The sequence below is a fragment of the Chroicocephalus ridibundus genome, chromosome 2 (genome assembly GCF_963924245.1).
Source record: "Chroicocephalus ridibundus chromosome 2, bChrRid1.1, whole genome shotgun sequence".
NCBI classification, from domain to species: Eukaryota; Metazoa; Chordata; class Aves; order Charadriiformes; family Laridae; genus Chroicocephalus; species Chroicocephalus ridibundus.
In genome coordinates, this window is record NC_086285.1 from 27969127 (window position 1) to 27989981 (window position 20855).

Genomic DNA, 20855 nt, shown 5'->3' on the forward strand with positions numbered 1-20855 from the left:
CTCATCTAAAGCCAAGAAAACCACAGTCTCAGGGATACCACTGTGTCTCTCTTGACTCTCAGACAGCAGCCTTGAATGCTGTTTCCCACAGCGCCACTTCCACGTTGTTTTCAGTTGCAGTCACAGGACAGCCGGGCACCTGGTGAGGACCGAAATTCTGTAAATGCAAGCAGATTGAATGAGGAGGCGAGTAGGCAATGCCAGCATGGATTTAGCGTCCTGCACTTCGCTCTGTTTTTTTAAGAGTCAAAAAGCCTCATAATGGTGTTGCCCAGCAAGGTATGACCCCAGCATCTGTGTAAACTTGAAACTGTATTTCCAGTCAGATGCATGAACTGTGATTGCAAAACCTACGTATAGACCCGCAAGAGTTGAGTCAGTGTTTGTTTATGGCCAGACGTGCTGCCAACCAGAACACGCTCACTAAACTTTCCAGGAGCGTGAACCAACCCCAAAGTGCCTCTAAACTGGTGCTTCAGACCTGCTCACATGCCCTAGCTGGCTGCAGTCATGCTGGTGGAAGGGCTTGTCGCTTCTGCCTGCCAAGGTATCTGCCCCTTCATGACTGCAGGCTGGTCTGCTCGCGCGAATGGTACCTAACCTGTTCAGCCAAAACGAGATGCCCTGGCAAGAGCCTGCTGCGCACGCTGTTTACGTGGACCTGGGCCAACGTGGGATGAAAAAGTTCAAACAAGAAGCTGAGCTCGCCGTTCAGAAGTGGTTGTAATCTCTGTCGCAGGAGAAGGGGGGTGAGATGGATGAGAGCAGTGGAGGGCAGACTGGCACAACTGTGTCCAGAGAGGTGGTGTCTCAGGTGTGGGATTAAACTTAGGTGTCCCTCAGTTCTTGAGGAGAGAGAAGGTTGGTCTGCTGCATGCAGTAAATCCCATGCAAGTGTTTTGGGTGCTAAATTGCCCTGAGAAGCTGTTCCAGCAGCCAGGGTCTGCCAGCATGTAGGTACAACCCAGTCAGAGGCGCCCCAAAATGGGAAAGAGGCAGCTATGGTGGCCACGTGTCGTTGCTGGTTCTCCCACACGTGGGTCCAGGCTCATTTGGAATGATGAGCTTGAATAGAAAAATCATCAGCTCCATGATGTATTATCCATGGATGTGTACACAAAGTGGGAAAGAACAGCTGCTGATGGCAAAAGTTATAGCTGTGCACATTATTTCTTCCAAATGGATTCTGAAAGCAGAGAGGTTCAAACCCCAATGATAATGATATAAAGGGTGGTGTGGGGGTTTTTTATTTTTAAAATGCCTGGTGTGGACCAAATTCACAGCTCCCAATAGCACTATTGGCAGTTTCTTTGTCCCACTTCCTTCACACTTACCAGCTGTGCTGTTCCCTATAAAGCTGTGAATGGTTTGGCAGGAATTTACCTGGGAAAGACAAAGAGTGACAATGATTTGTGGAGATCATTGAGAAATTTTGAGGGAAAGCATTCCTAGTTCACAAGAGGGAGTGTAGGTCTGCGGAGCTTGGGCTGCTGCCTCGTTGGTCTGCAGAAGCCAGGTGCTTTTCTCTGGACGTGCCATAAGGTCCACTGCATTACTTTGACTAATTAGAGGGAAGGACAGAGGCCACCAGAGGTGTCTAGTGTCAAACATGTGAGTGGAGAACTGGGTGCTATTGTATAGGCAGAAAGTAATTGATTGTTTGTGGGCAAATTGTTCACACTTATGGTGTTTTGGAACGATACAAGGTCATCAACAGAATGCGAAAATCTGATTTTTCATATATGATACTATGCGTCTGTGTATATACATGTATCTATATAAACAGAGCAAATACATATGCGTGTGTTGCCTACGTACTGCTATACATCAGTGGATAATGGATGCGCGAGGAAATATGGATCTGATTTTAGAGTGCTCATTGCATCAATCTTACTGAGTCAGTGGAATTCGAGGTCACCCTATGCTTTACAAGATGACCTCAGCATCTTGCAAAATTGAGCTTCTGTGAAGAAAATGTTTTGGTTGCTATTTGAATCACCAAGAAGAGCTTTCAAGTTGATTCTACGCATAAGTAAATAGGAAGAGTGCATAATGAAATAAGAAGGAATAGTTTTTGGGGATGCTGAAAAAACTGAATTTCAGAATAAAAGCAAGTCAACGCTATGCTCATAGTGTTTTTATTATCAAAATCAATAAAGACACTGGTTTGTCCCTGAAAAAATGGTTAAGCAAATGCATTAGAATTACTCAAGCTTTCAGATTTTCCTCTTCCTTGCTTTACATTGCCCCTATGAATATCCTGCTTGTTGTCTTTTCTGAGAATTACCTACAGAAAAAGCATTGGCTTTGTGGTATCTGAGAATAACAGAAAGAACAAGGAGCAAGGGCTGTAAGGATATCAGGGACAAGTAAAATATAAAACCAAAATGAAGCTGAATGCTGTGATTGGACTAGTGTGTATTATAATTAAAACCAGATATTGCACATCTAGTGTAGATTATTTCTGTCTCATCTGATTTTGCATAGGTTCTTCATCACCCGTCCTATTTCATTTTCTTTTTCTTTTTCTTTCTAGTACCCCGAGTTGATGGTTGCATCTTATAACAATAATGAAGATGCTCCACATGAGCCTGATGGGGTAGCCTTGGTATGGAACATGAAGTTCAAGAAAACCACACCGGAATATGTTTTCCATTGTCAGGTAAGACTGAGGAAGCCATTAATTTCATGCTAGACAAAACAGAGTTTACTACATGGTGCATCTGCCCACTGTTTATATGAAGAGGTTGAGGTTAAAAACAGGCATTTTTGGAAAAAGTACAAGCATGAGTCCAGTGTTTTTAGAAGGCAACCAGCCTTCTCAAACAATACTGAAAGCCTGTCAGGGCTGTGTGTCATTCTTTGTCTATTTAAAACAGTCCCTAGGAGATTTACTTTGTAAAGCCCTTGCACTTATGAAGTAACTGTGGTGTACCACTTCCTCATCCAGGCAGCAACATATGCTTTCCCACCCACGTTAGCTTCCTCGCATCCTCTGCACTCCAAGCTGCCTACCCTTGCCTTGGTTCTGCTCCATATCATGTTTTGCCTTTAAAATTGGGAATTACACTTTGCATTTCTGGGCGTGCATCTTACAGCTTGATAAAAACGGTCTCGATTACAAGGGCTACTCCACCAATTCCTGTTTGACTGTCCTTTAGGTTAGCAAACCAGGGTTTCACTTCACTCAGTGCTACTTTATGAACATACTATTTTTTAAGTTTATGAACAATTAAAAAATAGTTGGTTGTTTTATTTCTATAGGTCTGTTTACTCCTCTTTTGCCACTGCTTTTGTGTGTGAAATGGCACAGCCTCATATTGACAGAAATGCTCTGCTCATTGGCTCTGTCGCCACCAAACTGTCCAAACTGTGGAAGAGGGATTGGGCCAAATTTCCAACCTCTTCATTAATATCCTTCTGTGGTAATTAAATACAGGACAGTGGTATTCAAAAAGCCATATGGAAAAGTTTCAGCAAGTAAAATTTAACAATCCGAGATTAGTAAAATGCAGATTATTCTGTGGTAAAAATTGCTTCTCTTGGAAGGATATGTATTACCTGGCTAATTGTGTAAGCTAAGTGTCATTTTACATTCAAGGACCAAACATCTTTTTGAACTAAGTTTATGTTTGGACTTGGGTACATTATCAGATGTAACGTAGTGGGAGGGAGTTGCTGGAATTGAAGTTACTGCTTCAACCCGATTAAGTAACCTTTAATTCTGGGCATGTTTTTCTAATTTGCTATACTGAAAAACAACTTCACAAGGAGTCTAGGCCTGCACAGCAAATATGCCATACAGATTTATATACATATATATGTGTGTGTGTGTGTGTGTGTATTACCTTTGAAATGAAAACTTGTATTTTTCTGGATATCATATTCGGCAGACTGATGTGTTCTTTCAGTCTGCTTAAGATCTTAGCTCAGAACCCATGTTCAAATTCTTCTAGGATGTACATGCGGCTTAATGTTTTAAACAAAATATTCAAAAGAAGAGATTGCCCATTGCGTTTTCAGGAAGAATAATCCTCAAACTAGATTGATTTTGTGAGATAATAACCAGATTCAGGATAGCCCTTCTAAGTACACAAAGGGGACATTGACTACAGACATAACAATGTGCTCCATTAATTAAAAATTCTGTCTAGTTTTAAAAGTAGGTACACTTAAATAAGGTATGCTTCACTAAATTGAAGGCACTGAGACAGGCTATACTCTCCATTAGAAAAACACACATAGGACAAAGTGGTGGCCAGAGATTTGGTCTGGCTGAGCTTCTGTCTAATTCTCCCATTAAGTTGGGTGTCCCCTTTTTTAGAACTGGAACCTTAAAACCTGTGAATTGAGAGACACATATGGCACCATGCTTCCACGTGCAGCCTGGATTCATCATCTTTCAATTACAATAAATCAGTTCTTCTGTCCATGGGAAATACTTATTTTCTTGGTCAAACTGTCCACAGATAATTTGCATTATAAGTCCCTTATGAGTTGGAACCATGTTTGAACCACCATTGGGGGGCCTCTGACATGTGGAATATCTTCTGCATCTCAGATCAGATGGGGATACCCACATGAGATTAAATGGGGAAGCAAAAAGCACAAGACTTGGTCTCTTGAACACAGGTTTTGTTCTAACTGACTCAGATGGAAAATAAGAAAAAAAATTATCTTAGCTCAGAGTCTGGAATTCAGTTCTGTAGATCATCATGTTATTCTGTTAGTTAGTGGAAACCAACTGTATTATTAGTCAGCCCCATATCATTTATATTACCATTTTGCAAGAGAAACGTTCCCTTATTCAATCCTGATTCAGTCATTTCTCTAGGTCTTCTGGGAGACAGGCCCAATTTTTCTTCCACAATAGATGAACTTATAACAGTCCAGCCCAGCAGCTAGAGATGAACACACACTTTATCATTACAGCTAGGTTGCCCATATACGACAAACGCAGTACTTTGAGTGTGTTTTCCCAATAAAACTCTATTTTCCTTTCCAAAGACTTTCTATAAAAACATGGTCTTAATAAATACTATGTGGTGCTGACTAATATACCTTTTGCCTTTCAATTTTTGGGCTCACAGAGCGAGATACAAGCAAGTGGAAACTCATTTCAGATGTGACTGTTGAGTAATTCATAGAATGGTTTAGGTTGGAAGGGACCTTAAAGATCATCTAGTTCCAACCTCCCTGCCATGGGCAGGGACACCTCCCACTAGACCAGGTTGCTCAAAGGCCCATGCAGCCTGGCCTTGAACACTTCCAGGGATGGGGCATCCACAACTTCCCTGGGCAACGTGTTCCAGTGCCTCACCACCCTCATTGTGAAAAATTTCTCCCTAATATCTAATCTAAAGTTCCAGTCTGAAGTCATTACCCCTCATCCTGTCGCTATATGCCTTTGTAAAAAGCCCCTCTCCAGCTTTCTTTTAGACCCCCTCCAAATACTGAAAGGCCGCAATAAGGTCTTCCCGGAGCCTTCTCTTCTCCAGGCTGAACAACCCCAACTCTCTTAGTCTGTCCTCATAGGAGAGGTGCTCCAGTCCTCTGATCATCTTTGTGGCCCTCTTCTGGACCTGCTCCAGCAGGTCCATGTCCTTCTTGTGCTGAGGACTCCAAAGCTGGATGCGGTACTCCAGGTGGGGTCTCACCAGAGCAGAGTAGAGAAGCCAGATCAATAAATAGGTTTATGAAGCCATTTCTGAGGAACTTCTAAGAAATTCCACCTCAGGACTTCTGATAACATCAATAGAAATAGGTATGTGGAACACCTCTGGACAGCTAAAGAGCTGGCTGAACTTCAGCAGGTAGAACTTCAGATACCTCTTGTGCAAATTTGGTAAATTCTGGAAGCCAGGAACCGTAAAGTTTTTCTGTCTTTCCTGGTATATTATACAGATTTAAGTGAGAAGATTACAAAGGAATTTATGAATTTTCTTTACCATTTTCTATGACTTTTTGTAATCTTACATAGGATCATTGAAATGATCCAGCTTTCACAGTGCGTTTCCTGAAAGCTGTCAGAACCTAGGGGCTTCAACTAAAGTTGTCTATCAGCCATGGCAGACAAAAATGGAAAAATCCACCAGCAATGGTGTTTTTTCCTAACTCCAACCAGCAAAACATTTGATTTCAGTCCTCAAATGTGAGGGATGATGTATTCTGTAAATGTTTATCTTAGCTGTTGTCACTAATGATCTTACTGTTATGAAATTCTTGCCCAATTTAAAGTCATATTAGGTTGCTGGCTCATTAATACAGTGTAGGTGGTAGTAAATTTCATAGTTCTACAATATGTTGTGCTACAAATACTGGGTCCAATTTTAGTTAATATGTATTAAGGGAAAAATTACTATCAGCCAAGTGGACTTGTTTACTGATTAATTCATGTAAACTGCCACAGCGTCTATCAAATCCTTTCTAAACAAAACAGTCCTACTGGCTTCTACTCTCTCCTCCTGTGGAATATTTCTTTTCTTCTACTTCTCTTATTTTTGCCCGTCTTTAGGTTTTTATATTTCTACTGGTCCATATTGGGAGCAGTACTGTTTAATATCTTCATCAATGACATAGACAGTGGGATCGAGTGCACCCTCAGCAAGTTTGCAGATGACACCAAGCTGAGTGGTGCGGTTGACGAGTTTGAGGGATGGGATGCCATCCAGAAGGACCTGGACATGCTCAAGAAGTGGGCCTATGTGAGCCTCATAAGGTTCAACAAGACCACATGCAGGTTCCTGCACCTTGGTTGGGGCAAGCACCCAGTACCAATACAGGCTGGGGGATGAAGGGATTAAGAGCAGCCCTGACGAGAAGGACTGGGGGGTACTGGTGGATGAAAAGCTGGATATGAGTCGACAATGTGCACTTGCAGCCCAGAAAGCCAACCATATTCTGGGCTGCATCAAAAGCAGCGTGGCCAGCAGGTCGAGGGAGATGATTCTGGATGTCTGCTCCGCTCTGGTGAGATCCCACCTGGAGTACTGCATCGAAGTCTGGAGCCTTCAGCACACGAAAGACATGGACTTGTTGGAGTGGGTCCAGAGGAAGCCCACAGAAATGATCAGAGGGATGGAACACCTCTCCTACGAGGACAGGCTGAGAGTATTGGGGCTGTTCAGCCTGGAGAAGAGAAGGCTCTGGGAAGATCTTATTTTGGCCTTTCAGTACTTAAAGGGGGCTTATAAGAAAGATGGGGACAAACTTTTTAGCAGGGCCTTTTGCAATAGGACAAGGGGTAATGGTTTTAAACTGAAAGAGGGTAGAGTTAGACTAGATATGAGGAAGAATTTTTTTATGCTGAGGGTGGTGAAACACTGTAACAGGTTGCCCAGAGAGGTGGTAGGTGCCCCATCCCTGGAAATCTTCAAGGTCAGGTTGGATGGGTCTCTGAGCAACCTCATCTAGTTGAAGATGTCCCTGCTTATTGCAGAAGAGGTTAGACTAGATGACCTTTAAAGTTCCCTTCCAACCCAAACTATTCTATGATTCTGCTTCACCCAGTGATGTGCTGCCAGGGAGTCCCACAAATTTTTTCCTCTATAGCTCATCATACATCTCTTTACCACAAGGTTAGAAATGGCAAAGCAAGGAATAATGAGGGATCAGACAATTTGTTCATTTGTTTTCCTATGCAAGCAAAAAAATGTCTCAGAAGCAAAATCAAAGTGGAAGGGTGATATCATTTGCCAAAGGAATCCTCAATGCTTTCCTTGGGTAGTAAAGAATAAATTGACCATGCAGTTGATACTGCCTGACATACAGAGTGCAGACTGGGAATGTCCTTGTAGGGACGAGTCGGGGATGTCCTTTTCCCCCACGCTGGAGCATCACAAACTCTAGTGTAATCCACTGCATTCCAAAGGCAAAACCCAAGATTTTCAGAAGTACTTTACAAGGCCCTGTGGATGAGTCATCCCTGGTCGGGTTGGTTTGGCAGTATCCAGAGAGGGAATGAATTCCAGCAAAGACATGGAAATCACATTGACTCTCCCTCATTTTGGTGAAAGAATTTTAAGCAGTGGTTCACACTGCTTCTCTCAGCTACTGTTGGTCTGTGTTTAGGTGGGGGTGACAAAAATGAAAATAGTATGGCACGGTTATTGATGATATGACTCAACATGAGCTCAATCCTGTATTGATTTATGCACAGGGCTGGCCTTGCATGTGAACATTCCTGTGCCATTGATTGATAGAGTAGTGTCAATGATATTTCTCAGTCTTAGTCTCTTTCTTAGAAAGCGCTTAGATGTCTGTAATGTGTTTTTTTTTCACTGAACAAGTAAATAAAAATCTACATTACCCATTAATTATGAGGATTATTTGTAATGCAATGCCCATTGTTTATGTACTATTGGTCATCTCTGCCTGTGATGTTGTTTCCGTTTCCTGGTGGACTGATCTAAGCTTTTTAACCTAAAGTGACCTGAAGAAGTATCTGAAACTTTGCACTGGTTGAGTGAGGCAAATGAGAACTCAGACTGTCTTTGCCCTAAAGTGGCTAGTCAAAGTCTGAGCTATTATACCCTTCCTTTCAGCAGGGCCTGTTAGCATGGGTGCAGCACTGCTCTATACCAGATCTCATAGCTTTTGGGTTAGAGCTGATCTACAGAGATGGAAGATACAAGGGAAAGAAATAATCAATGGGTCTAGTGGACTTTATGATATTGCAAACTATTTCCTTTCTTCTGGAACTAAACAGGGATTATTAAAGTCGGTTGAGGTATCTGGACCTCAGCTTCAAACATCCATCACTTTAAAGGAGGAGGTGTGGGGGGAAGACAGCTAAAGATATTAGTTTCATGCAAATAAACCAAATTGAATGTTACATTCTGATTTGGAGGACTCCACATTGTGTTTGGAAAGTTTGATGAATTCTGCTTTCCTTCACCCAGTCTAATCATAGCAGCAGCAAAAAAAAATACTATATCGACTGTGTTTTGATTTATTATAGTTCATTTCTTGATCTATTAATTTCCTCTTTCTCAGCTATGTCTTTTCCAAATGTCTCAAAAGGGCAGTGAGAAGTACAAATCTGACACTTAGAAGTAACTCCATTCAGCGTATTTTTAAGGAAGGAGAGCACATGTGAAGTAGCTTTTATTTGAGGAAGCAGTAACCATTTAAGAGTTCTTTCAAGAAGTCAGATCGACTTTTAATATAATCACAAAAAGATTTCAGCAGTATATCACTTTTAATAGCTGCAGCTATTTCTGTCCTTTTCCTAAAATGCCATGCAGTCGGATTTACTTGGTTGGTTCCATCTCTTTACTAAACTGTCAGTTTTCTGTGGGATATGGGACTTGTGTTTTCTATTTTAATTTCAAGAAAAGCTGTCCATGCTTGGAAAATATTGGTGGATTGGGTAGAGAAATCAACCACTCAGCCGCACCACAAAATGTTTCATTCTCCCCTAGCTTTTTTGTAGTGGCTTCTATACACTGTCATTAAGTTATGTGTTTGACCACTCTTCATTGCTTATCCTGGTGTGGTCTTTCCCTTTTCAACTGAATGGATGGAGTCAGAAATGCATATCTTAGAATTAGATGCACTGAGGTAAGGGAAGGGCTATATTTAGTGGCTGATATTGGCCGGAGTTGCCTTTTTTTTCCTGATTTGGTTCCTTTGTTGTTGTCTGCTCTTTCAAAATCAACATAAATTCCTTCAGATGTGCTTTTGGCTCCAGAAGTCTGCCTTCTAAAGGTGCTGAGCACCCAAATCCATGAGACTTGAGTGCAGAGCAGGCTGAGGTAACAGCATGAATGACTAATATCCTCCTTTTCCTCTTGTCCTTGAGTTTCCTTCACTGTGGAAGCCAAACCAGAGCTCAGTCCCAGAACTTTAAAAGAAAAGAAGGACTACAACAAGTTTAATTGTCAAGAAAGTACGCTTGGAATACTTAAAAAATAAAGAAAATTTTCTTTGGTAATCATATGGGTGTGTTTCCACAAAGGCTTCCTCACTTTGTTGCTGCTATCTAAGTTTCAAGTAAGCATTCAGCTCTTCAGAGGCATAAAAGAAGTGACCCCTAAGCTCCCCCCAAGATTCCCAGAATTTCATAAGTAAAACCAATTGAAGAACCAGCAGCATATCCAGTCCCAGAGCTGACTTGTCTAGTTCCTTATTTTCTAGCGAGAGGGCGCTCCTGTGGTTGGTCTTTAAAGTGCTGCACATCTCAGAGAAGACATGTGGCTCTGAGCTCACTGCAAATTTTCTAAAAAAACCTCAACTTTGTAAAAGACTTTTTCATCAAAAAGTGTCCAGTTGTTAAAATAGAACTGGTCAACAGAAGGTAAGTATGGGTAACCACTAAAGCTTGGTGGACGGTGGGAGAACAAAAGACACTGGAGGAAGAGAAATTCAGACCACATGGAAGGAAAAGGCTTCTCCCCATGAGGAGAGTCAAGCATTGAAGCAGGTTGTGCAGGCAGATTGCACAGCCTCCATCATCGTCTTTTCAAGACAGGCTTGATGAAGCCCTAAGCAACCTCGTCTAATCATAGAACCATAGAATCATAGAATTGCCTAGGATGGAAGGGACCTTTCAGATCATCTGTTCCAACCATCAACCTAACTCTGACAAAAACCATCACTAAACCATATCTCTAAGCACTATGTCTACCCGTCTTTTAAATACCTCCAGCGATGGTGTCTCAACCACTTCCTGTTCCAATGGGCAGCCTGTTCCAATGCTTAATAACCCTTTCAGTGTAAAAACTTTTCCTAATATCCAGTCTAAACTTTCCCTGGCACAACTTGAGGCCATTTCCTCTTGTTCTGTCGCCTGTTACTTCAGAAAAAAGGCTGACCCCCACCTCGCTACAACCTCCTTTCAGGTAGTTGTAGAGAGTGATAAGCTTACAGATGGCCCTGCTTTGAACAGGAGGTTGGACTAGAGATCTGAGGTCTGTTCCAACCTGAATTGTCCTGAGATCCTATGATCCTGGACATGAATCAGATTCTGCCTGGTTTTGTAGCAGTTCTGTGGTAAGTGGACCTCTGAACATCTGCCTTTGAAGGTGCTGGGGCAGCTCCCATACAGGGAATGCTCTGGTACCCAGGGACCCAAATTTTTTTCAGAATTTCTGTAACACATACCAAAATGTTGTAAAATGAATCAGGTAGGACTTCTTCATAGATACAGAGGTTGTTTTGTTTTCATTTCTGTTTCATTTCCTGCTGTGCCTCGTTGGTTGGTTGATCATTGTGGAACTGTGTAAAGCTCTTCTGTGCCTGTTCTTCAGGTCACTTTGTTGCTGTTACTTTTGTGACTACGTGGTCATTTGTCACACTGCAATAATTCATGCAGATGTATAGGTGCACCATTTTAAATTAAAAATTGGGATAATTTCCAACTGTGCTACTGGGGGTGGAGAACAGTTTCAGCTGTGGCTTGTGATAGAAGGACATACTTGTTCTGTTCTTATTTTAAAATTGTTTTCCTCTGTCCTGTTGTGTTTGTCCAGGCTGGAACATAGAAACACAGAGCACAGTTTGTGCTGTGAAGATTTCAGTAAACAAAAGACCATGTTTTGCCTCGTAGGTTTTGGGTTTAGATTCTTCCTCTATTCTCAGCTGATAACTGCTGTCTTTTTTTTTTCTCCTCTTATTGGACTTTACACCACTTCTGCCTTTGGTGATTAAAAATAACTATCATTTGGCCTAAGATTAGTGCTCCAATACTTGTGGAGAGATTGTGTGTGACTCAGTAGAAGTTACACCCACACATCCGAAGGCTGAATATAGTATTTGGAAAATGATTTTTGGTGCCTTAGATGAGAGGAGAGAGTTGCCTGCAGCAGAGTTGTAGAAGGGGAGACCAAAGAGGACCAAATATTCAGGAGGCAAAATCTCCTGTCTCCTGGCTACTACTGAACTCAGAGGCGTCAATGGGGGAGGACAGAAAAGGCACTGAAAATGTGGAAATGTGTATTCTGTCTTGGGTGCTACAGTGTCTTACACAGTCCTGAAATCACCAGTATGAATTGCCCCAAGTGATCCTTTATTGCTGAAATGCCACAGCTATTTATGTGTCATCTGCTAGCATCTGCAGATCAAGAAAAAGTATGCCGTGCTTTTCACATAGCCTTTCAGTCCTAAAATCTCTTAAAACTTATTTTATTTCCACACAAAATCGAGTCAAAATATTTTTTCCTAACAGGAGTGGGAGAAGGAAACCTTCTTCCAGGCAAGGTTGGAGAGAAACTACGCATCATTATTTAGACTGAAGGGATGTCAATTGGATCCACACATTGTATGCTTTCCCTTGGGCTTACCTGTATCTTTCCTAACCCTTAGAAAAGCTGACTTTGCCATGATGACTCGTATCTATTGCTCTCTTGTGCAGAACCCTGAAGAGCAATGCACCCATCAAAGCCAATGTGCACACTGTAATAGCAAAATTGTATGCCATACCCAGCAGTCTGTGAAATGACTGCTCATACAAAAGGTGGGTGCAGTTTCCCTGTTAGTAATTACCATCCTGAATTACTCCAGGACTGTGTTTATACATGCAAAGTCTGCTAGCAACAGAATGCTCCTTTGCTCAGAGCAATGCTTAACACAGATCATCTTCCTCATTTGAAACTGAGATTTCAATTATGAATCAAAGAATTAGGAAGTGACAGATTTCCTTGTGTTGGGTAGAAAATTTTAGGCGGTTCCTGCTTCTAAGCCTTTTTTGGAGGGGGTAGATTATCATACGCTTAAATGATATGCTGTCACTACTAGCAGTAGCATTTTGCTTTTTGTAGGTGTTAAAATAGTGATTTGTAATGAATCTGTACTTAAAGGTGCTGTTTCTCTTCTTAAAGTTCACATATTCTTCTTTGCAGAACAAATATAAAGAATATGTTGGCCACTCAATACGGCAGGCATTCTTTTTGGGTTTTTTTAAATTTCTTTGTTTCACCGATAACTTACATTGTACCTTTATGAATTACTGGCATCTAATATGCAATATGCAAATAATGCAATTTGGAGAAAACCTAACCTTTGAATTTCTGGAGTTAGACATGCAGTATTTTTAAACTTTAGCTAGCTAAGGAAAAAAAAAGATCTCAGTCAAAAACTATATTTCATAAGAGAAAATTATAGTGATATTGATGGTTTGCCAAAACCTCAAGCAGTGACAAAATCCACAGAGTGTCCTGAAAGAGATGCCTTTGCAAAACCATTCCTTTGCAGATGGCTTAGATTATTGATACTTATAAACACATGACATTATTCGTCCGACTCAGAATTTTGAAAAACTCTGTTGATAAAAAATGCAGATTTGTCAAACTATCCCAAAATCGCAGAGAAAAAAATTGCCAAATCCCGCAATTGTTCTTGAGGGTGTTTTATAGGTTAGTAGTTGTTGATTTGGTTACGTTTCAACATGACCTAGTATAAAATAGTTTAAGAAAAAGGGAAGAAGGAAGGGAAAAAAGACCATAACTTTCCTTTGTTGATGTGAACATTACGTTTTCCATTTTTTTTTTTTGTATATCTGAAACTCCCAGTGCTAAAAGGGTTTTGGGTGAATATGAAATGCAGGATCAGATGTGAAATCAATAAGTCATTGGGATCCTTCCACAGAATTGTTTTCCATAAAGGATATAAAATACCACGCAATTCCCTAGCCACACTGCAAATGATGGATAAACAGCCATAGGCATGACTTTTCTGTTTGGGTTATGGAACCGTTCTCAGTGCAAACGACTTGCAATGGAGAGTACATTTGGTCCAAATTCGAGAAAATTATTTTCACCTCATGAGTTTTCTCTCTGTGGGAGCTCTATGTGAGGAGTGAAGCCTCTTTCTGTGTCACCTGGCACAAAATATAAACCAGTTACTCTTCTAAAGTGCTGTAAAAGGCCCCAGAAAGCAACGAATCCATCATTACAGCCCAGGATACAACTGTCCTCTGCCTTAGGTCTAAAATCAACAGTTTTCCGCCCCCTGCCCCCACGGCTGGATGACTGACAAGCACTTCCCTGAAAAGAACTTTTGTATACGGGCAACATTGATTTAATGATGATTAACACTCCCTGCTTCCCACAAAGGGAAAGCAGAAGCACGTGCTGACTGGCTGAGATACTGATATTATCCTTGGAAGACGTTTCCCATGTGGGGCAGAGGGTCTTCTGGGAAGTGGCAAAAAGGGGAGTCTCTGTCAGCTCACTTAGAGACTGCCCAGGAATTCTTACTGTACGAGCACTACTCTGCATAATGATATCATATTTGCTGTCACTGTAATGATGATTATAAAAAGTGAGCCTTTGTTAGTAATAAGTGCCCATATGAAGTCATTCGTAGTGTTTTGCAAAAATTTCATGATCCATTATATAATCATAATAACAGAATACAAATGATCACAAATACCATAGATTTAACTTTCACAAAGCAGATCTTTCTCATGAAATTTTATTAAAACAGGATTGTCTATATCATGAAAAGTACAGAGAAGAAAAGTTAAAGTACATTTATTTTAGTGTAAGATGACAAGCAAATGTCCTACATACAAAAAGCGATACACTTTTAAAAACTTGTCATATTGAAGAGATCAGAGTGTTTTCATTATCTCTACAACAAAATGCGCCAGGGTACATTAGGATCTATGATTAATTCATTTCGATTGCTCTTATAAAAACATTTAGTATTTTTGTAGCTAAGATAAATATCAATTCCACTTCAGTTCCATATTGATCATGAACATACACTGAATCATCAGTCTTTTCATGTGGAGAAGAACATGCTGAACATTTGCTATCTCATGTTTACATCTGTAAATAAATAGACTAAGATCAATTTTAACTGAGTTAATAATGTACAGGAGTCGTGCAGAATTGCCGTTTGCCATGAGCTGTCTGGGGTAAATCCATTCTTCCTGGCAGGATAGTGATGCTTTATAAAATGCCCCATCACTGGTGAGAGTGGATGACCCAGGTGAGCTGTTTTTGAGCAAGATGTGGTCCTCTGTTACTCCAGGGGTCAGAAAATGGAAGCTGGCATAACTATGCTGATTTATTGTAACTAAGACTTTGACCCAGAGACTGGAAAAACACTTATCTCATTCCTTCCTCCCTTCCAAGACTACTCATGGGAAAAATAGCAGAAACCAAACTGCAGAACCTTGCAGGTGAGGAAAGCGGGATGTGAAATTTCAGGAAACTAAGGTTTGTCTGGAGAAAGGGGGATTAAAAATCCCCCTGTAATGGGAAGTATTCCTGCATGGCCTTAGCTACTCCATAACGCTCTATGGGTGCAGAGCCAGGCTACTTGTATCAGAATTTGTACAGTCATTTACTGTAGGAGACATGAACAGTGCAAAGGCAACTCGTGTTCTTGCCCTCATTCTTAATACAGACTTGCCTGTGTTATCTTCTGCATTTCCACTAGATGATAGCTGTTTATCTGTGCCTTTCACTCTCTCAATCCTCGTATCTATGTGCAATGTTTAATTAATTTTCAATTATTTCCAATGATGTAGTGACACTATTTATAAATGATACATCAGTGAAAGTGATGGATTTGGGCAAATATAATAGCCTGTCAGTCTTCACTAGAAGCTACAATTAAATCAAAAAGATAAGAAAAGATTACTGTAATTATTTTGACAGTGAACTGATAGAAGTTTGCCCAAATGACACAGACTACACAGTACAAAATGCCAATAGCTTAGAAACAAGTAAAATAAGATATACCATTGTCCCTTTGCTCCCATAGGACTTCCTGCAGAAGTCACCTCATAGCGTTAATCTGAAAAATCAAGTGACTTATCTCCAAGATCAGGCAAAGCTCCATTCAGTCAAAATCCTTGATAAGTAAAGAGGGGTCCAGCAAGCAGAGATTCGTTCAGTTCTGGGCTCCCCAGTGCAAGAGAGACTTGGACATACTGGAGCAAGTCCAGCAAAGGGCCTCTAAGATGATTTAAGGACTGGATCATCTCCCATATGAGGAGAGGCTGAGAGGGCTGGGACTGCTCAGTCTAGAGAAGTCTCAGGGGGATCTTCTCAATGTGTACCACTATCTGATGGGGGAGGAAAGAGGATGGAGCCAGGCTATTTTAAGCGGCACCCAGTGACAGGACAAGAGGCAATGGGCAAAATTAGAAATACAGGAAATTGCATTCAAACATAAGAAAAAACTCTTTTAATGTGAGGGTGATTGAGCACTGGCATAGGTTCCTCAGAGAGGTCATGGGGTCTCCATCCAAGGAGATACTCAAAACCCAACTGGACACAGTCCTGAGCAATCTGCTCCAGCTGACCCAGCTCTGAGCAATGGGTTAGACTAGATAATCTCCAGAGGTGCTTTCCAATCTTGGCAATTCAGTGCGTCTGTCTCTGACACTTCATGCTCCGTTTCCTTTCCCTGCAATTCTGAGGTTATGCAGAAGGCAGCTGGGCCATGACTGTCTCTGATTCTACAGAGTCTTCCCAGTATCAGCTGAACATGAGGGCCTCCTTCCTTCCTCTCTGAAAGGAGATCACTATTTCCCAGAAGTCCTACATCAAGAAAGCCTGTTAAGGCAATTTGCTTGGCTGTGAGAATGGCTCTTGAGTCACTGAAGTCATGAGGGACTTGGAAGAATTACCTACAATTAAGTTCATGGACAAACATCCTTCTGAGAAAAGATAAGTTCTTTCCTCAGCTGGGGTCTTAGGTGTTCTTGGTCTGATATGTTCAGTCTTCTGACTCTGCTTGGGTTCTCATGGCCTGTGCGTTTATTAGTGGGGTTTGGATTGAGCACCACACTTGAGATTTATCTGCAACTCCTCTATAAGCAGCTGTGACCACTATGCCCAACTTCACAGGCTGAGTTGTAGATAATTGTTCTTGCAGCATCTGTACTGGCTTCTAATTCATCTCTGGCTTCATATCGTTTGACTGATTAAACGCATGGTTTGGGGAACTGCTGCCATAGAAACCACCAAGCTACCACCACAGCTCAAGAACTCGTGTTTCTATTCCTGTTCTCCAAGTCTGGAATTTGCTATCTCTGTGTACTCTGTAAAGTCCAACTCTGATATTTCCAGAATGTGACATCATCTGGTTTGATTTCTCTGTGAGGAAAAGAGTCCAGGACCAGGATGCCAGGCAAGCCTAGCCCATACCTCACTCTCCGGGGGATCTCTTCTGCTTTTGCATAGTGCTAACTGGGGACCACCCTGGATAGGAACTCTCAGCCTCGCTCCTGAGGGCATGTTGTGGTTCCAGCAGAAAGCAGACTCTGCCAGGAGAAGAGATGTGCAGCAACAAGAAGCTTATGTCCTTATCCCACTGGCTGGGGTGCTTTGTGAGCATGGGGCTGAGCTGACAAGACTATATCTGTATTTTATATTAGATAATACCAAAGAATATACAGAAGTAATTCAGAAAATGAGACCAGAACTCCTGGACTTGTCCGTCCCAGCCAGGGTCCCCAGGCATTTGCTAGATAGAAGTGGCTTCACCTTCACAGATGCATTTGCCTGGAGTTGCCTGACTTAGAGAGGGCTTTGGTTTGCCTGATGTTTTGCGTATGTGCTTCTCAAGTCCTATCTTCCATTTTGCAGTGCTTAAAATATTCCCCCCCGCCCCCCCAAACCTGTAGGAATGCAGAGATATGATGATGACTAGATTGACCAAAACAAGCTATACTGAATTCTTCCTCTTTTTTTTTACTATGGACTCTAATCTTGTTATCTCTATTCTGCCATCCTCACGCATGGATAATAATGCATGCAGATGTAAACAGTGCTTTAAGGCCATGCCGATGGAGATGCCTTTTGAAAACCTGTCTTATATGAAATACTCTGCCTTTTTCAGGACCTTCTGGCACTGAATGCTGCAATCTCTGCCCTGCTTGCCAAAATGAGTGCTAAAGAGAATGAAAAAGGAGTAGGCAAGCAACAGTTTTCATTCTTTATTATATTATCAGCATGTACTTACAGTAGATTTAATATATACGCAGCAGACTATGCACAGGGCTTAGTGCATAGCATTAGGGCTATTTGCCACAGCAATTCTTGGTGTCTTAGTTAAACCATCCCTAAAATTCTGCAAAGACTGTGTCCTTAAGCATATTTCTTTAGAGTCTGTAGGGAATGGAGAATTAGGCATTTCAATAGAGCTGAAAAGTTAAATGTAAAATCTCTTCAGTTATTGTCCCTTCATGAATTACTGCAGACAGTTCGTTGTAACTTATCTTACTGATTTTCTGAGCCCAGATGAAGCCCAAACACAACTAAGCTAACATCCAGATTGCATGACCGCTTCCACAGGAGGGTGGTCACACTACAGCAAGATGGAAGTCATGGTTTGGTTGAGGTTTGAGTTATTTGGGATAACTATCTGTGTTAGACAGCCATTTAATATTAGAAGTCCAGTCCAATAAGCCCTTTCTGCCAAAAAAAAAAAAAAAAAAGAAAGAAAAAAAAAAGAGAGGCGACAATTGCAACCTGACATTACTTACTGTCAAAAGGAAAACTGTATACATTCTCCATAGGAAACAGTGCACAAACTGAAAATAGAGGACTTGCATTTGCCCTGAATTAGCAATGAAATACAGTTGGGAACTGATTATTGCTGAATCTGAATTTTGACTTCTGGCAGACCGAAACTGTTAAGACATTAATTTATGTTCTGATGATGTTGAGCTAGATTTATAAATGTGTTTAGCTGCCTCAAAATGAAGAGAAAGGCAGGCAATGGAATTTGCCAATGCATTTTGCAGCACCTAAATACCTTTGTCTCACCAACGAGCCAGTCTGTGGATGGACACCTTTTGTGTTTGAGATGCTTTTTAAAATAGAAGTCAAAGTGACTAAATGTAAATGTGTGCAGAAAGTTAAAGAGGTTTCATCACTAGAAAATTATTCAGGCTGCAATTCACCAAATATTTTAACTTTTAAAATCTCTTGGAATTTCCCTCTGTGTGAAAATGGCAACCACTAGTTAACAGAGTCAAAAGTGTCAGTAGAAACATGCTGGGCAACTTCTGTTTTGTCATGTCCCATGTAGGTAATTACTTATTTCTAAAGGATTTCCGATAGTGGGTAGGAATGTTCTGCCACCAGCCCTGTATTTTCAGAAAGCAAGCGAACACTCCAGTGTAAGGACCACTTCTTATTTAATGGCATTTCTGACCTGTGTGCCAGGTAAATTTTTTATGTAATGTTATTATTTGGTCGATCCTAGAGGCCTCAACCAGACAGATGCCTTTGAAAGAAATTTGGTACAAACCCATTGTAACAAAGCAGTCTTTGTCCCAAAGAACTTGCAGCTGCAGTTATGGGTGGTGGCAGGCAGTGACACCATTACCCATGCCCTGAGATGGCTATGTGTATAGCAGCTCTTTGGCTAATGGAAGCCTTTGGCTAACAACTGTGCCCTGCTGTGTGCAAGCAGAGTGCTAGAGCACCATTGCCCAATCTGACACCTACTATCTGCTCCAAATTCTGGCCAGCCTGAGGTATAAGCAGGGATGGCAGAAGGTCTCCGCGCTTCACCTGCAGACACAAGCCCTAAAGCTCCAGGTCTGCAAGGGTGGTGCAGACCCCTCACCTCAGGCTTGTGAATAATTTTGTCAAAACAATTAAGAGTGCTCTTGTGTAACTGAGTATCATGACCTAAATAAAACAGACAAACCAAGGAAGTGCTAGCTTCTCCAACACGCAGGCACACGGACATTAAGGCTCTGACCCTGCAATTTGATAAACAGCCAGGTCCTAATCAGAGAAAACGGATGAGTTTGGGAACTTGGCATGTAAGCTGTTGGATGGAAAGAAAACTTGATTTGATGTGCTCTTGTTATGAAATTGTTCCTTATTTCTCCAGGTTTTAATTTTCTCATCCTCAGTCTAACAAAAAAAGTAGGATATTCAGCAAAAATTGTATTCCTAGGCTTGCACTTATGTGTAGTAATTCAGGATTACCAAATTGATTTGTTGTTGCAGTTGTGGATAAAGGCAGTCAGGATCTCCCCATATCGCATTTGAGAAGTATCGTGTTTATCTGCTTTTGCAATAGAGCAAGCAGTTTTGCTGCTTTTCTGACTCATCACACCACCACCAAACTAATAATATTGGCAAATGCACTTTCCAAAAGGGCTGAAGTGCAGATTCCCTTTTGGCAAGGCAGCTTGTGGACTTTCTTCTGATTATTTTATTCTTGTAGTTAAACAGGCTGAACCTGCACTTACCGAGAGGAAAGTAGAAAGCTTCAGATTTTTGCCCTGCTTGAAATGAAGGCATGAGGCTGGATATTGCCTTTCTGCAGACTTGGGCAGAGCACTCTGATTCTGCTGCAACACTCCGATGTCAGCATTGAGGTTAGATGTCAGAGTTACCTACCCTGTAAATTCAGCTAAGAGCGAGCTGTGTTTCCTGACATACTCTTTTTCCTTCTTTTTAAGGACTTAGTACTTTTTCAATAAAAATAAATTTAATTTGTGGCTACATTTCAGCTCCATTGGTTTGATGGTATAAGTGGAGCAATACCAGCTTTGGATTTAGAGCAGTCGTGTGGCTGAGTCTCTCTGTGCAGCTTTCATGTGGTCGGGTGAGACATTCTTAGAATCCCCAAACATTTTTGAAGATCCTAAACTGGAGACATTCACAATTCTTCCCTCCCTTTCTACCATTAATCTTTCATGTTTTAACAAGCACTGAAGTTAATACAGCCTACACTCTTTCCTGTCACACTGGGCCCCCCTCCCTCCTTTCTTTCTCTTGAATAAAGCAATCTGTTCTTTCCAGTCCATACTCTTGTAAATCAAAGGGATAGATGTCGACACACACCATAACCAAGTATAAACTTCCTTTTTTTAATTAAACAGGATTCTGCCATTTGGTTTGAAGAAGTGTTTGTTTGGGTTTATTTAT

At 41.3% G+C, this 20855-nt stretch overlaps 1 protein-coding gene across 7 annotated transcripts in view; it reads left to right on the forward strand.

Moving 5' to 3' along the window:
• DYNC1I1 (dynein cytoplasmic 1 intermediate chain 1) overlaps nucleotides 1-20855 on the forward strand; it is a 196826-nt gene that overhangs the window by 118535 nt on the left and 57436 nt on the right. For all 7 annotated transcript variants that reach the window (XM_063324873.1, XM_063324876.1, XM_063324875.1 and 4 more), the window contains one exon: nucleotides 2537-2662. In XM_063324873.1, the coding sequence (XP_063180943.1) occupies nucleotides 2537-2662 (126 nt within the window). The remainder of the gene's footprint in view (nucleotides 1-2536; nucleotides 2663-20855) is intronic.